This window comes from Aspergillus pseudodeflectus (assembly GCF_044049435.1).
Source record: "Aspergillus pseudodeflectus strain CBS 756.74 chromosome Unknown BJX68scaffold_34, whole genome shotgun sequence".
NCBI classification, from domain to species: Eukaryota; Fungi; Ascomycota; class Eurotiomycetes; order Eurotiales; family Aspergillaceae; genus Aspergillus; species Aspergillus pseudodeflectus.
The window spans coordinates 325,540-342,050 of NW_027263810.1; the positions used below are offsets into that span (position 1 = coordinate 325,540).

The window sequence follows — 16,511 nt, forward strand, 5'->3', positions numbered from 1 at the left end:
CACAATTTCGAAGAGTTCTCAGAGAGTATCTAGTGTACGATAGGGATAGGAGGTATCATGTGCAACGGTATGACGCGTTGGCCGAATCGTCTGCCCTCCCTACGCTGCACGAAGAGCCCGAGTATGCAGGGTGCAGGACCAAGTCCTAATAGGCGGTATCATCCGGTTATATAGCTTACGTGGAGTCGAATCATCCCTCGCCGTCTGTCCGTCTCCCTGCAGAACCGAGGGACGTGCCATGATGCCGCGCAAACTAGCGTTGATTGAGGAGCGAGAGGGAGGGTCAAATTTGACGCCCAGGTTGCACGGAGGAGAGGCATCTGCCGCGATAGCCTGATGGCAGAGACGTGGAAAACCTGTGAGTGGTCTACTATAAATAAGATCAGCAGTTGCCCTGGACCACTAGTTATTCGCTTCGCCAATAGCGTCGCCCTACTAGTGGCGATTGAGATGGTGCGATTGCGGCCAGAACACACCGCCAGGAACGGACTGGTTCGTGATATCAAATTCGAGTTTGCGTAAGCATGTCTCTATGAAATCGGAGTCCAGAAATTGTCCGGCCGTTCAGGAGATCAGGAGGTCAGGAGGTGAGGAGCTGTGCTGGGGAAGATGAAGGTTAGGGAACGGCCTCCGCAGTCCCCAGAGCGGCGCCCAAAGCCCAGACTGCGCCGAATTTTACCCCACCAGAAAACCGCTTCCGCCAAGCCCAGATTTTTTTTGGGATGAGATTTCCGCCAACGCTTTTCGTGAGTGCTTCCATAAGGCCGGCTTGGGTTGGCTGATGTTTGATTACTCCTCTTGATACTACGTTCATTGGATATACAGTTTGTCAAAATCAAGAGTCATCTGATGATATTTTTGGACTCCAGCACCGGATAAACTCTCGACTTTCGCACTGCAGTCCTACCCAACGGACAAAGAAGAGCCAATATGTCCGGCACAAGGAGCCTCCCACTACCAAAAGAGTGGACTGATCCAGATGCTTACGTTGAAGCCTTGCTGTCTTTTGCAACGTCATCTGACCTCTTCAGGCACCTCTGCGGAGGTATACACATGCTGGATTTCCTGACACGTGAGCCCGACCTGTATACCACGCTTCTGCCCGAAGACTGGAGAGCCTTCTTCGAACAGCATGAGATCGGGGACATCATAGACCTGATGCTGCGGGAGGATATCGAACCATTTTTCGCTGCACACAAGCAAGGAAATGCTGCTGCGCACGAGTGGAAAGGAGTAGCCGCTCTCCCTCCACTCTCTCTGCTAGACTACATCTACAATGTCCGGCGACTTACTTTGCGTAGGGACTTTACGCCCGAGTCAGGAGAAGCCACTATACCTAGGCGCATTGCTGTTGGTATGAAGGTCAAGAAGCACCATGAAGTCGCGCACTTTTCCAAATATGTCAACTCGCTGTGTAACACCGTTCAAAAAGAGCGGGGGCAGGATATAACGCATATTGTGGATTTTGGGTCTGGTCAGAGCTACCTTGGGCGTACACTGGCCAGTCCTCCATACAACAAGCATATTGTTGCTATAGAGCGCAAACACCAGTTCATAAACGGGGCTAACCGCATGGATGTCTATGCACAGCTGGCGGAGAAGAAAAAGGTACGGATGTACAACAAGAAGGAAGAGAAATGCAAGACGTGTGAAGACACGGAATCGCCTGCCGCAGAGATATCAGGTTCCATTTCCCAGGTCGCGCCAGAGACAGGCGGGCCCAATTCAGAGGGAACGCAAAGGAGAGACGAAGATGAAGAAGAGGGCATTGCTGAGATTAGTATATTCCGCGATATTAGCGTGACGTCTGATGAACTCGGGTCTTTTCCACAACAGCATAAGGAAACTCAAAAACGTGTCACAAGTACGGGCACGTTGAACACTCCCCGAGGAGCCATGGACTACATTGAACACGAAATCAAGGATGGCTATTTGGAGCCTATCATCAAGAATGTTGTCGCCGCGCCCACTAGCACAAATACGGCCGACACAACAGACTCCATCGAAGAAAATCAGGATCCCAATGTCATGGTTGTTTCATTGCATTCTTGCGGCAATCTTTTGCACCATGGAGTTCGAGCTTTGGTACTTAACCCTTCAGTCAAGGCTATTGCCATGATCGGGTGCTGCTACAACCTGATGACTGAGCGCCTGGGACCTGCTACATACAAGATGCCCATCCTACGGACTATGCACCCACGATTGTCCCGAGATGCCGCCGCGTATGATTCGCATGGATTTCCAATGTCGAAGCGCTTGGAAGAATATGAGCACAGCAGCGGGACTGGTGTCAAGATGAACATCACCGCCAGATCAATGGCCGTCCAAGCTCCATACAACTGGGACCGAGAAGGCGCAGAAGACTTCTTCACCCGTCACTATTACCGCACTCTTCTTCAGCGCGTACTGGTTGACCGTGGTGTCATACCGAAGCCCAACATTCCCGAAGAACTCTATAGTGACGACCCCAATCAAATGGAGGTTGCAGGGAATCCTCTCATTGTCGGGTCCCTGCGCAAGGCGGCCTTTACTTCTTTCCAGGCATACATCCGCGCTGCGATTGTCAAACTGAGCCGGGATCCGGTTTATGGCCAGAAAGTGCAGGACGGAATGGCTGAAATTACTGACGAGGAACTCGACCGTTACGCTCATGACTATTGGCCGTCGAAGAAGAGACTCAGCGTGACCTGGACCCTGATGGCTTTCAGCGCTGCAGTGGCCGAAGCCATCATTGTCGTTGATCGATGGCAATATCTGCGTGAACAAGACTGCGTCAAGGAGTGTTGGGTGGAACCGGTGTTCGACTATGGCCTAAGTCCCCGGAACTTGGCTGTCATTGGGATCAAGAAATGATTCTGTCCTAATATAACGAGTCCATGAGATATGCGTTAGATTCGTCGCTTTTGCCGGCTGTCATGGAAATTTTAGAGAATTTTAGAGAGTATATAGATGGTCGGATTCGCAGTATATATCCACACTGCTGTGGGTCCCGTTTGCCAACAGAACAGCCTTTCCTCCTCAACTCGAGATGGATTAAAATAGACATGAACACAAGAGACAAAAGCCCAGAGTACAAGTATGAAGCCTGAGATTGGCTACATCCTTCTGCTGTGCAACACATCCACAGAGAAAATTTCTAGTTCGTACAACCTTGAGGTCTTGGCGTTCGGCGGCCGCGGGATGCGTTTCTTCCGACAAAGGGAAATCGTCCACTCTGACAAGTCTCCCCTTACTCACCCAAGGCTTCACAAGACAGCCTCTAGTACCCGCATTCCATTGGCAAACTCGCATAATAGCCGATATATCGATGAAAATGGACAAGGAAGGTCCCGATAGCGATAGTAAGGACTCCATCGTCCGACGTGCGGTAAGTATCACAACTCTGACTGAGCGGAATGTGGCAGCCTTCTGATCTCAAACAGTGCGACCAATGCCGCCAACGAAAGGTGAATCCATCACCGTAAATGCCATTGTGCTTGCGGCGCCTGCTAAACGAATCGTATGGCTAGATCCGATGTGATAAACGGTCCCCTTGCTCCAACTGTCGCACCTCGAAGATTATATGTAGTTCGACAGGGGCAGGCCAGAAACCCCGGGAGCCGCGGAAACGCGTCCTGATCTCCAACGAATAGTGCGTCCCCCTTTGACTTTTTCGAGCGGGGACTGACCCCTCTAGTGAACGAAAGATTGATGACATCGGTGAGCGCTTGGGCGGCATTGAGCAGATCCTCCGCGAACTCAAGGCGGGCTTGGGCTCGAGCTCGAATGCGGGCGCTCACTCTTGTGCTCAGGCGACACCAGTCTCAAGACACATCAGCCCAAGTGCCCACGATTATAACTCCGATCCAACCGAAGCAATGGATCAGCAAGAGTCCAAGACTGGGCTGGACGGAGTGATGGCCACCCAGTCGGCTTATGCGAGCAAATTCCTGGAGACGGCAGTCTCTCGCAGCCCGGTGCAGATGTCTGTTTCTTCCAAGGTCAATGCCGCGGTTGCGACTCTCAAGCAGCTTGTCAGCATCCAGGATAATAATGCCTCTTCTTCTGCTCGCTCGAAACAGAAGCCGCTCTCTGGCTGTAACTTGGGAGAAATGTCCATGCCTCCGATCCATGTTGTTCTTCCGTTGCTCCGCAAAGCCAGAGAGAATTATGGAAATGCTTTGCAATCATATTGTCCCTTCATTCCCTTTGATCGCCTCACCGAAAAGTGCCGTGAAGTGTACTTTGCTACCGAGGATTATTCTGATGCGACATTCATCGTGGCGAACGGAGGCCTATATCAACTCTTCGGTGCAGCTAGCTTCATGAGCGAGGATCCCGCCGTGCAAGAAGAGTACCAAAGATATGTTGCTATGTGCAAAGGTAATCTCGACAAGACGCTGGCGAACCTGCACCTTTTGATGCCCGCCACCCCGGACTCTATTGAGGCTTTAACCATGGGTGTGAGTAGCCTTGTCATCGGTATCAATTGAACGCTCTCTGACTGCAGCAGGCATCGCATGCTATTGAGATTTCTAAGCCTTCCTTCGCATTTACTCTGACATCGACTGCGTCACGACTGTGCCAGGCATTGGACTTTCACCGAAAGTCATCGCTGGAAGGTACCAGCGCGAAGGAGAAAGAGCGTAGACTAGCTGTTTTCTGGTCAATCTACTGCATGGACCGAGCGCTCTCACTGCGACTAGGAAGAGCTCCAACAATTCCAGACTACGACATTGATTTACCATCGAATTTCGAACCGACCGATGTGGGCGAACCATGGATAACTGCCTTCGGTCTGTGGGTGCAGTTGGCAAGGATTCAGGGTTTGGTTTACGAAAAACTGTACAGCCCTGCTGCCCTTCGCCAGGACCCGAAGTTCAGAATGGCAGAGGCTCGCAGCTTGGCTGCCAGAATGCAGGATGATGTTATGTACCCATTCGAGGTCAGTGTTTGCTCTCCTTTTTATGATGAATCTAACAATAGGCAGAAGATATACCCCCTTCTGAATAACATGAATCGCGTCGAATCGATATACATCCAATGTGACGAAGTTTGCCGATATTCGACACTGACTTTGATCTACCGAGCCATCCCACCACAGGCAGGTGCCACGGGCACGTTTATCAACGAGTGCATTCAATCTGCTAGGAATGCTCTCCAGTCGCACAAATCGTGCATGGCAGTTCTGAAGGAGGCCACACCAGCCACAAAGCTGTCGTATCTGCATTGGTAATTAGCCCAAAGCGCTGTAAAGATTTTGAAACGACAAGGTCTAACGCTTTCAGGTCTATTTTATACTCGCCATTCGTTCCGTTTATTGTCCTATTCTGCCATGCGATCGAGGTCTCCTCCTGGGGAGATTTGGATCTGCTCGATGACTTCGTGGTCTCTCTAGAACCAAACTGTCCCCTCTCAACTGCTATTGCCAAGCTTCACAGGCTCTGCCAGGCCCTTAGCAATGTCGCGCGGCTGTATATCGAGGCCAAAGCGGAGAGTCAGAAACAAGAGGGCCAAGCTCTCGCGTCGGTCGGCCACGAGTTCGATACCTACCTCAGTGCTCTTGGCCTGGCTCCTCTCGCCGACGAGGGCGATGCACGGTGGGCTACAGCCCCTGTACCTGGCACAATGTCTGGAGACTTGAGATATCCGGAGGCACACACCATGAATCAACCGGTGCAGCACATGACACAACTAGGAAATTGGTTCTCAGGAAACCAGTACATGATGGGCCTGCTGGAGGAGGATATACCGATGTTCAATCAGCCCCATCTCGGCTAGCGCGAAGCGGAAGATGCATAGTTGCTTAGATGGCCTTGATATTTATACCCATCCCGCAAATCAGGACGACTTAGATACACTTTCCTCCGTCAACAATCATTTCTGCACCGTTCACAAATGCTCCCTCATCACTAGCCAGGTACAAGCACATGTTTGCGATATCGTTCGGGTCCGTTAGCCGACCTAACGGCACGTTGCCAATGAACTTCGCCCGGTTCTCAGGCGTATCCTCCATTCCAGTGAACATGCTGAATAGGCCTGTTCCCGAGAGGAGAGGCGACACAGTGTTGACACGGATATTGTACTGGCCGTACTCTGCTGCGAGACCCTTTGTAGCCTGTTCAGATCATTAGCCATCTCTTCTCGTTGCGATAGATGGTCAGAAAGGAAGGAATGTGCATACATTCGAAACAGCACCCTTGCTCGCATTATACCAGACCAAGCCAGGCCTGGGCCTCGACGCGCCCGTCGACGAAATATTGATGATCGACCCGCCTTGCCCCTGCTCAATCAATTTTCCAATGACCGCCTGCGACCCATGGAAGATACTCTTGACGTTTACATTGAAGACGCGCTCCCATTCCGCCTCGGTGACCTCGAGCGTTGGCTACCATTACCGATCAGCCTTCGATCCCCAGCGTTTTCCTAGCAAAGGGATAAAAGACAGGGCATCGCACCTTATTCCGATAACTCGTCCCCGCGTTATTCACAAGCACATCCAATCGTCCAAACTTGGAAAACGCCAACGCGACAACGCTATCCCAGTCTTGTTTGCTCGTGACGTCGACGCGCTGGAAGACGATATTCGCGGGGTCCGCAGATGCGACTTTTTCGGAGCCTTCAACGTTGATATCTGCGATGATTACTTTTCCACCCTCTTGGGCGAAGCGTGTTGCGATTGCGGCACCGAAGCCGGAGCCACCGCCTGTTCTTTGTTAGACAAGGTGGGTGTGTAGCGATGGAGGGGATGGTCGGGTAGAGGAAGAGGACGAACCGGTGACGATGGCGACTTTGCCTTGGAGACGGGGCATTGCGAATTCTTCTTGGGTTGACTGTTTGTTATGAGAACTGAAAGTTTCGATAAGCGACTAGAAGATGATGTTGCTACTGCTTTATACAAGAGTAAGGTGGGGGAGGGGGTTATCCGAGGAAGAGGAACTTGGAGACGATCGGGATGAAAGCCGACATGGCTATTTGCTCCACGTACAACGTAAGCTCCCTGAAGCTGGCTGGTGTGGCAATGCGATCATCTCCCGTGGCTTCCCCGCGTCCCCGTTCCTGTGACCTGGACCACAACCAGCAAGTGACGGATCCGATCTGCGCAAACGCGGAGGAATTCCGACCCCGCATCTAAGGAGCAGCTCACTTCCGTGGAACTTTGCAAGATCTCCCCACGACGTCCTGAATCTTGCTCGCCTCACACACAGTCGCATTCAATGCACGTTCTTCCACCGACTATACCAATCAAATATCCTCCAGCTCGTTTGCCTTGCACGCTAGGATGTTGGTCGAGGATATCCTAGCATGACGATCGAATGAGCATCCACAACCTGCCCAGGCGATGGTCACGGTTCGCTTTGTCGTACTGCGGGCGAATAATGAATGCATGCCGTGGGGTCTGAGCCCTGGGTTGCAAACAGGTCTGCTTGGTCTGTGTAACATGGTTTGTGTATCTGTTGCGGCGATAAGGGGGTTGGTTTGAATAGTCGAGGGAAAGGACCCGAACGGACGCGGAGTTTCGCGGGATCTTTGAGTGCTATAAGAAGGCTATAAGAAGCGGAGCTTTATGAAACTTCTGGGGCGTCATATAGGCACGATGTACGAACCTTGCTAGGACACCTAGGGCTGGTGAGATGAATTCCGGCCAAGGCACCAGAAAATGGTAAGCTGACTCGATCGCATGTGAACCAACCTTTGTGTAACTCACCATCCTCTCCTAGAGTTGAGAGCGCTGCCCCCAACATGGGAACATCGCCTACTTAAGGGCAGGACGCCCTTCTACATGCGCGGGTCGTCTTCCGAGGCTGATCAACCTGAACCATGCGTTTCTCTTTCAGCACAGCAAGACTGGTGCTACTACTCGGCTGGCTTGGCTCTGCTCTCTCGCTGCCTAGCCCCGGCCCGAAGCTTGAGAATGACGAGCAGAACGGGCCGGAAAGAGGTCCGAAAGTTATCACCCGCGATGTCTGCATTATAGGCGGCGGCGCCTCAGGCACGTATGCTGCAGTTCGACTACGAGAGCTTGGTCACAGTGTTGTCCTTGTCGAGAGAGAGGACCACTTGGGAGGTCACACGCGGACATACTATGACCCTGAAGGGAGACCAATCGACTACGGCGTCTGGGTGTACTCGAACAATACAGACGCGGCTCGGTTCTTCGCGCATTTCAACATCGGCACAGCACGCCAGGACTTCACCAGGATCTCTGAGGGGAGCCAGCGGATTGATCTTCGGACGGGCCAGCGTGTCCCACCCCCGAGTGGGAGTGTTGTCGAGGCAATGACACGATATGCTCAAATTCTCTTGCAGTTTCCTTACCTTGCCGACGGATGGGACCTTCCGGACCCTGTCCCCGAGGATCTGCTGTTGTCGTTTCGCGACTTCATCGCGCGGCATAACCTCGGTCCGGCCGTGGAGACGCTGACGCTGTATGTCCAGGGACTAGGAGATATTCTGGACTACCCTGCTGTCTATGTTATGAAGTATTTCAGCTTCGCCGTGCTCCTCGGTATCCAGCAGGGCTTCACGACGTCGGCAAGCCTAGCCAATGGGAGGCTCTACGAGGCGGCACAGGCCGAGCTGGGAGACGATGTCCTGCTCAGCAGCACGGCTATAGCAGCCTCTCGCTCAGATGATGGCCACCGCATCCTCGTCTCTACTCCCGAGGGAAAGCAGCTTATCCAAGCCGATAAGCTCATCATCGCGATTCCACCATTGCCACAAAACTTGGAACCATTCGACCTCGACGACCGCGAAACAGAAACATTCGCCCAGTTCGGCAACAGCTACTACTACACCACCGTCATACGTCTCCCTGGAGTGCCCAACAACGTCCAGATCCTCAACCGGGCAGTCGACACAGAGTACAACGTCCCCGTCCTCCCGGGTGCATACGTCTTCTACCCATCTCAAGTCCCAACCCTCTTCATGGGGTTCTTCGGCGGTGGCGACCAAGACCTCAGTGAGGAAGAGGTTCGAGAGATGATAATCGACAATGCGCTGCAGTTGCGCAATGCCGGGTATGATGCCGCCGACCCGGAGATCCTGGCGTATGGGAACCATAGTCCGTTTCAGCTGTTTGTGTCTTCCGAGGCGATTGCGAATGGCTTCTATCGGGATTTGTACTCGCTGCAGGGGTTGCGGAAGACCTGGTATACAGGTGCGGCGTGGCATGCGCATGACTCGGCGGCGTTGTGGAGGTTTACAGAGCGGGTGTTGAATGAGAGGGTTATTGTTGGTTAGTTTGTTAGTTATTGACATTGTTGTTCCAACTGGAAGGAGATGGGTTTTCTTTGGTTCGCGATAGCTATTCGTGTCACGGATTATGATGTACCTCCTCAAGCTCAATACTCTCCCTACTCCAACAGACCCCTAGCAGGCTATTACAGTGCTAGCCCTATCAGTTGTAGTCGGGGTGGCACCTTCACCAACGGCTGTAGCACAGTTGCTGAACTCAGATAGATGACTTGGAGATAAACGCTTTGGCCCTTAGCTCCAGCGTCTCCACATCCGCATCAGCAGGGGTCTCTCCTGTTGACTCTAGCTCTCTTATCTTTGCGTCGCGTTTACTTTGCTTTTGCTTTTTTTTGGTCATGCCATGGATAACTCTGCTGGCGCTTGACGCTAGAAGGCTCACGTTGTAAATACTTATGAGTTACTCCTATTCTTCGTTGAGACTTTGCGATGCGGATGAACTGATGAAGCCATTGCCAGGTCATCGCTGCGAGTCAAAGAAATTGGGATGTCCCTTAGCGGGTCAGACGTAGCAGGTTGTCCGCCCAATATCAGCAGCATTTCGTCAAGAGACTTACTGGATCAGTGGCTTGGGTAGATAGGGGATAGGCTCTGGAGTGGTATCTACAAGAACATTGCAATGATGTATCTCAGCCGTCTTTGAGCGAATCTGTATTCCTTTATGTTTTTCTCCTCTAGACAGCCATGAGCTAGAACCAGGCTTCTTTTACATTCCCACGAGACTTGGTTATCAATAGATGTCACAAGCTACCCTGTACCCTGTAAAATCCTTCGGTTCTAAACGATTTCCGGGTTTCAAACCCCTCCCTCACTTAGGTAACTTGAACCCCTCAGGCATCTTCGCCTGAAACACTCCCGTGGGGTCATACTTCCTCGAGACACGCCACATGTCCTCAACAACATCCGAGCCATACGCAGTAATCGGATCCTGCCACTTTGACGCGTAGTTCATATACCGAAACCGCACGCCCAACCCCTTGGCGGCCGTCAGTTCATCGACGGCGGTGAGCGCGTCCTGTGCCGCACGCTCGATGGCCGACGTGTGCTTGGGCGAAGACGAGTAGTTTGCTATGAGAAGCAGCACGTGGGTTGCCTCTTTGTGACTGTCTGGAGGGAAGCCGAGACTGTTGGCGGAGGTTGGAGTGCTTGATTGCGGCGGGAGAGGCTGGAAGGTCAGCGAGCTTAGGAGGTCGACGCCCGGTAGGTCGGAGTGGACTTTTGCTGTAAAGTCGCGCCAAATTGAGAGGATTTTGCTGGAAATGCCGGCCCCTTGAGCGAGGCGGAATGTTGTGACAAAGTTGAGGCTGTGTCAGTTAGTGGAATACGTGGAGGCGTCGCGTAGGGGAGATAGGGTAGGGAGGGTAGGCAGGTATGGTAGGGCAGCGCACGCACCACTTGTCAGCAGGCTGATACCTGGTCAACTCCCCCGTAAACTCCTGCAGCGTCCCCAAGCGCATCGTGCTGTGCCCCTGCGGCTGGATCTGCGTGAACGGCCGCAGTGCAGGCGCGTCCACGACGGGCTTTGTGTAGTACATGAGGTTGCAGCTATACTCATGCGCAGCCTCGTGCTCATCAGACCCGGAATGGAACAAAAAGCTCTGCTCAACCGCAATATGTGGGTCTCGCGTCTCCGCGCTCATGACGGCCTCGCACGCCGTAAGCTGTGCGTCATCCGCCGAGGAGGGATATTGCACCACGCCACCCCAGAAGGACCCCTGGGTGAAGGCGCGGACGTCAAACCGCGTGACGACGCCGAAGTTGCTCTGGCCGCCCTTGAGCGCGATAAAGAGGTCGCTGTTTTCTGTCGCGTTGGCGTTGGTGATGGCGCCTGAAACGAGCACAATCTGCATGTTGACCACGCTGTCGCAGGCGAAGCCGCGCTCTTCCGAGAACATTGAGATGCCTCCTGCGATGGGTGGATTTGTTCATTAGTAAAAATGGATATCCCTGGGCAAGTATGCGACGTACCACCAGTAAAAAACCCGCCGACGCCCAAGTGTCATTCCTCCCGCCGACGATAGCGAGCCCGTTTGGGCCAAGAACAGCATGTACATCGCTGAAGCAGGCTCCACCGCCAATCGACACAATTGACGAATCCTCATCGACGCTGACCAGGTTGAGGTTCCGCAAGTCAATCGTCACCCCGCCGTCAATTTTGGCTGCACCGGGGTTCCACGAGCGGCCGCCTCCGCGGATGGCAAAGACCGCATAGGGAGTCTCGGCTAACTTTTGGACGGCGATGGATACATCCTCGGCGGAGGTGGGGAGGACGTAGCAGGCTGGATGTAGGCGGCTCTGTTGCGCAAAGTACGAGCCTGTTAGGGTGCTGTAGGCTTCGTCCGAGGGGAGGATAACCTTTGCGGGGAGAAGCGTGGCGAGGTCTGCAAGAATTCGCGACATGGGTGGCGTTTATGGTCGTTCTTTCAATCACTTTATCTCTTGCAGCTGCCTGCCTTTGAGCATGTTGGGTCCAACCAGGTCCAAGCTTACTAGTGCTGACATTGATGATCTGCGCAGCGCGCAAACGGGGACTTTGCCCTAGATTGGTCACAGCAGCTGTGAAGGTTTCAAACCAACAAGACATCCCAGCTGTTTGCAGGGTTGCACCAAGTGCTCTGGCCGGAACCAAAGACGTGAGGGCCAACATCCAGGCTGACAGGATGGATAGGGGCATTTCTGACCTACTCCGTTGGCTGTCAATCTGCCCCACATAGGGCTACCTACTGCAAACTTGACTGCTTACTTTATTCTGGTCTAAGCACAAAGAAAAGCCTCTAGCTTGGAGTGATATTCAACTCGATGAAGAGGGATGGGCCAGAAGGTTATTTAATACCTTGTAGATCATGGGCTTGCTTATACATTCCGATTTGCTCGGCTGACATAGTTTCATTTGACCATCGCCAAAAAGGCCATCAATATCTAAGCAGCCACGAAACTATATACGGTCTCCGTTGTTCTTTGCTTCTCAGGGGGAGATTGAAGAATCAGTGCAAGCACCATGCTGTGCAATAGCTGCTGGCAGTGGAGTGTCTCCGACATGCCCGGAAGAGAAATTGATTACCTTTGTATACCATGCTGCAATCTCCAAAGGAGGCACAGGGCAAGACGTTATTTGAATAAGCGCAGAGCAGTACGCATGGTCCCATCTCCGAAACGGAAGCGACTGTTCTAGTACCAACTCCAATAAGATGGACAACGCAGAGATTGTGTACATAACTCGCCAAGCTTGCCCGTATACCCTCGGAGATGTGCATAAGAAAATGATGCAAGGCGAGTCCGTGCCCACCCACGTAGCTGCAGATGAAGGTAGGGTTGTTGTCGACTCTTTCCTTACGGGGCATGGATCGCCATGGGAATTCAATGCTTGGCGCTCTTGTATGTCGCAGCAACTCTACATGAGACGAAATTATGCACTTGCATAATGCAACTGGTCAATCAATCGAGTTACACTGTTACACGCCGAGCCGGTTAAGCGGGTTCGTTGCAGGATGCTACATACCTGGGTATGAATAGTAAGAGGGTTTATGTGACGTTACGTCAATTGACGGGTTGGGGCAGTCGCGCTATAAGTACCGTGAAACAGCTGCCATTTTGATCATGTTCGGTCGATTTGTGCTTCAAGCATCATTTGAACATGGCGTACATCTCGAACATTGGCGGGACGCAGGTCTCTCCAAGCATGATCTGGATTGTTGGCTGCAGCTTGATAACGGTAAGAGGCAGCCCGAGCCTTCTGGAGATTGATCGAGGTTGGGCTGACCATGAGCATACCGGTGCCAGATCACGCTTTATTTCATCGCTCTCGTCCTCTACAATGTCTACTTCCATCCGTTAGCCAAATATCCTGGTCCGAAATCCATGGCCGCCACGCGCATCCCTTACATGCGAATAACCATGGGCGGCCGGTTCCCGCAAGCCATCAAGAAGCTACACCAGGAATACGGTGATGTTGTCCGCATCGCTCCCGACGAGCTCTCCTTTACTCACGGCGACGCCTGGAAGGCCATCTACGGAACCCGCGCCGGGCATGGTCAAAAGACCAAGGACTTCCGTTTCTACTCACCCACCCCTGGCGGAGCGCCAAGCATAATCGTCTCCAACGACGCCGACCATTCTCGCTTCCGCCGGTTAATGTCACATGGGTTCTCGGATAGCTCGTTGCGTGGACAGGAGCCGATCATCAAGGGTTATGTCGATCTTTTGATGCAGCGTTTGCGTGAGAAGATTGGCGAGGGCACAAGGGCTGTTGACCTGGTCAAATGGTACAATTTCACGACCTTTGATATCATCGGTGATCTGGCTTTTGGGGAGCCATTTGACTGTCTAAAGAACTCGGATTACCACCAATGGGTATTCATTCTGCTGAGCCAGCTCAGGATGGCTGGTTATGCGAACGTGTCTCGGCGTCTGCCTGGGTCCAAGCATCTCCTCCGACTCATCACGCCACGGCACATCCTCTCGCAGAGGAATACACACGTGGCATTGACTACGGCAAAGGTCAAGGCACGGCTACACAAGCCCAACGACAGACCAGACTTCTTCAGTAATATCTTGAAACACGACAACACGGAAAAAGGGTTCAGCTTCCAAGAGTTGGTCAGTAATGGGAGCACGCTTATCATCGCTGGTTCTGAAACGACTGCAACTCTACTGTCAGGTGTGACCTATCTGCTCTTGAGGAATCCACGCGTCCTCGCCAAGCTTCAAAACGAGATCAGGTCCACCTTCACCGACGAGAGGGAGATCAACTTGGAATCCTGCAACAAACTCGAATACTGTCTTGCTGTCCTCACCGAGGCTCTTCGCGTGTATCCCCCCGTCGCACCCGGACTACCCCGGATCGTGGATGCACAGGGTGATATGATCGCTGGAAACTGGGTACCAGGAGGTGTAAGTGCACGTGGAGTCTCCTGTCACGGCCCCGTTATAGTAAAGACACCTGTCAGTGACGAATTCTCTAGACCGTGGTATCCATCTCCCAACTGGCCGCCAACCACTCCCCCACAAACTTCACCGACCCCGAGCAATTTATCCCAGAACGCCATCTCGGAGACCCTCGCTTCGCAAACGATAGCAAAACGGCAATGCAGCCATTCAGCTTTGGCCCGAGAAACTGTATTGGACGCAAGTACGTTCCGCCTCTACACATATTTATTCCCCTTAGCCTCCCAGCCCCTTTCGCTTTGTCTGCAAGCCGATGATCTAATCTACGTCTCTGTCCATCCAGCCTGGCATACGTCGAAATGCGGTTGATCCTTGCTCGCATGGTTTTCAACTTTGATATGGAAATGGATCAGCCAGCGCAGGACTGGTTGGATCAGGAGTGTTTTGTCTTATGGGAGAAGCCGGCTTTGCCGGTCAGATTATCGCCGAGGAAAGTATGAGAGAGCATAGTTAGCTATCTGGTCCAATGTCAGTCCACTAATTTAGGGTTATGATAGGATGATCTAAGATGACTATGTGCTGATGGCACTGGCGATTAGAGGGCTCTAGGAAGCTGTCAGTGGTAGAATAGGATGTTCAATTTGCGAGCTGTAGTTAACCTTGATCCTTGAGATGGCAAGTGGAACCGAATCCATCTAATACAGGACAGAGTAACTCAGGCACATACGATATGCAGGAAAGCGGCTGATATACCAAGGCAGTACATCAAGGCGATTGATAGGGCAGCAGATCACATAGCTATCCACCAGAATTGACCTGAGCGCAAAATAATGGACTACACGGGGAAATCTTGCCAGTGGCCAGCTGATATGAAGCAATTCAGAGTCATACGCTCTCCTCAATCATGACTGAGGGATTCTATGCATTATGGCAAGCTTGCATGTCTACAATCTGTATCATGTAAAAAGAGTATCACTGTACGTCAGTTCTAACCAAACTACCCTGCCAGCATTTACTAATTTATACCTCTAGGTGCCATAAAGAGATAAACAATACGACACAGAATCCGAGCTAGTAGATAGGCCCAGTCCGAAGGTCATTAGATGCAGTCATTTATTCTCGGAACCCTGTCTACGTACATATTTTGCTTAAGAACACGCAATCCATCCCTTCAAGTCATTTTGCATCGCGTGCCGCCATCTCTCTGCAGAAGGAAGCTCTGGCAGGGACATGAATGCATGTGGAACGCCTGCGTAAATGTGCAAGGTTGTTTCAACTCTGTAAATCAAGTCAGCTCCTCGCTACCCAGCCTTCTTCTTCTCTCGAAGCATGCTCTTGCAGCATGACTTACCCAGCTTCCCGCATCTTTTCTTCCATCAAGAGCCCTTCATCACGAAGTGGATCGAGCCCTGCGATGTGAAATGACACTGGACACAGGCCGACAAACTCCTGACAAGGACGCAGTAGAGGTGAACATGTCGGATGTGTCGGGATTGGGTTATAGAGGTCCATAAAGCCCCGGAGCTTCTGCATGTTGATAAAGGGCGCATCGGCGTGTAGATCAAGAGAGCTCGGTCGACCCTTTAGAAGTTCAACGGGAAAGTGAGCTGGGTGAACAGTAGACGGCGTACCAAGAATGAGTCCTCTGGTGTTTGGAACGGTATCGTCTCTGAGAGATTCAAGAGCTACAGAGATGGCGAGGTTGGCGCCAGCACTGACACCCCCGACGAAGATTTGCTGATTGTTGAAGTTATACTGAGAGGCGTTCCGAGTCGCCCATTGGAACGCCGACCAGCTGTCCTCAACGGGAGCTGGAAACGTCCAGTCTGGAGTATGCCGATAGTCGACGTTGAGAACCATGAAGCCAGTCTTTAGCGCGATCTGGCGACAATGCGGATCTTCTGTCTCCAGGTTTCCGAGATGGTAACCGCCCCCGTGGAAGGATATGTATAGGGGTAGAAGTTTCGGTTGGTTCTTCGAGTCATCTTGGGTAGGCCTATAGAGACGGATGGGGATTTGGACACCATTGGTTGTGGGAATTTTGAGATCAGTGACTTGAAGGCCAACATCTGGAAACATATGCAGGTTAGCTCGGGGCTCTCCAAAATGATCAAGTCAACGAGTATAAGAACAACGGGGAGGGAGTCCGTCATCGTAAGGAGGACTAGTCCAACAGGCTGATCGCTCACCGGGTCTTCCCAAAACGTCAGCAAAGAGCTTTGCGGTCCTGGCATTCGCCTTGTCACGCGCCTCCTTGAGCGTGTCAGTGGGAGATGCGGCGGGCCGCTTCCACGTCTTCTCATAGAGGAGCCACTCAGCGGATGGTGCTGTCGAGTACAGGGAAATATCGGCCATGGTGAACATGATGTGACTGCTGGCTTGAATTGTCTGAG

At 52.3% G+C, this 16,511-nt stretch overlaps 7 protein-coding genes across 7 annotated transcripts; 4 read left to right on the plus strand and 3 right to left on the minus strand.

Annotated features, from left to right (window-relative positions):
* Positions 1-665: 665 nt before the first annotated feature.
* On the plus strand, positions 666-3,128 carry BJX68DRAFT_129571 (uncharacterized protein). The gene is made up of 2 exons (XM_071036277.1): positions 666-746; positions 870-3,128. Exon 2 carries the CDS (start codon positions 931-933, stop codon positions 2,851-2,853), a length of 1,923 nt encoding a protein of 640 aa, XP_070897005.1. The 5' UTR covers positions 666-746; positions 870-930; the 3' UTR covers positions 2,854-3,128.
* Positions 3,129-3,242: 114 nt separating this feature from the next.
* Positions 3,243-5,795, plus strand: BJX68DRAFT_129594 (putative C6 transcription factor). Its single transcript, XM_071036278.1, has 7 exons — positions 3,243-3,367; positions 3,423-3,446; positions 3,510-3,631; positions 3,677-4,442; positions 4,493-4,924; positions 4,970-5,211; positions 5,268-5,795. The coding sequence occupies exons 1-7, from the start codon at positions 3,308-3,310 to the stop codon at positions 5,758-5,760; spliced, it is 2,139 nt and encodes a 712-aa protein (XP_070897006.1). The 5' UTR covers positions 3,243-3,307; the 3' UTR covers positions 5,761-5,795.
* Positions 5,796-5,830: 35 nt separating this feature from the next.
* BJX68DRAFT_268931 (SDR family oxidoreductase) lies at positions 5,831-6,791 on the minus strand (the record flags this gene model as incomplete). The annotated part of the gene is made up of 4 exons (XM_071046220.1): positions 5,831-6,097; positions 6,164-6,367; positions 6,438-6,685; positions 6,755-6,791. The coding sequence occupies 4 exons, from the start codon at positions 6,789-6,791 to the stop codon at positions 5,831-5,833; spliced, it is 756 nt and encodes a 251-aa protein (XP_070897007.1).
* A 663-nt stretch (positions 6,792-7,454) lies between these two features.
* On the plus strand, positions 7,455-9,313 carry BJX68DRAFT_241502 (amine oxidase, flavin-containing superfamily). Its single transcript, XM_071040848.1, has 2 exons — positions 7,455-7,642; positions 7,701-9,313. The coding sequence occupies exon 2, from the start codon at positions 7,801-7,803 to the stop codon at positions 9,220-9,222; it is 1,422 nt and encodes a 473-aa protein (XP_070897008.1). The 5' UTR covers positions 7,455-7,642; positions 7,701-7,800; the 3' UTR covers positions 9,223-9,313.
* A 729-nt stretch (positions 9,314-10,042) lies between these two features.
* Positions 10,043-11,634, minus strand: BJX68DRAFT_256629 (FAD-binding oxidoreductase; the record flags this gene model as incomplete). The annotated part of the gene is made up of 3 exons (XM_071043208.1): positions 10,043-10,487; positions 10,627-11,140; positions 11,217-11,634. The coding sequence occupies 3 exons, from the start codon at positions 11,632-11,634 to the stop codon at positions 10,043-10,045; spliced, it is 1,377 nt and encodes a 458-aa protein (XP_070897009.1).
* Positions 11,635-12,868: 1,234 nt separating this feature from the next.
* Positions 12,869-14,618, plus strand: BJX68DRAFT_256630 (cytochrome P450; the record flags this gene model as incomplete). Its single annotated transcript, XM_071043209.1, has 4 exons — positions 12,869-12,946; positions 13,015-14,124; positions 14,196-14,362; positions 14,462-14,618. The coding sequence occupies 4 exons, from the start codon at positions 12,869-12,871 to the stop codon at positions 14,616-14,618; spliced, it is 1,512 nt and encodes a 503-aa protein (XP_070897010.1).
* A 648-nt stretch (positions 14,619-15,266) lies between these two features.
* Positions 15,267-16,473, minus strand: BJX68DRAFT_268935 (alpha/beta hydrolase; the record flags this gene model as incomplete). The annotated part of the gene is made up of 3 exons (XM_071046221.1): positions 15,267-15,396; positions 15,470-16,187; positions 16,308-16,473. The coding sequence occupies 3 exons, from the start codon at positions 16,471-16,473 to the stop codon at positions 15,267-15,269; spliced, it is 1,014 nt and encodes a 337-aa protein (XP_070897011.1).
* Between the last annotated feature and the right edge of the window lie 38 nt (positions 16,474-16,511).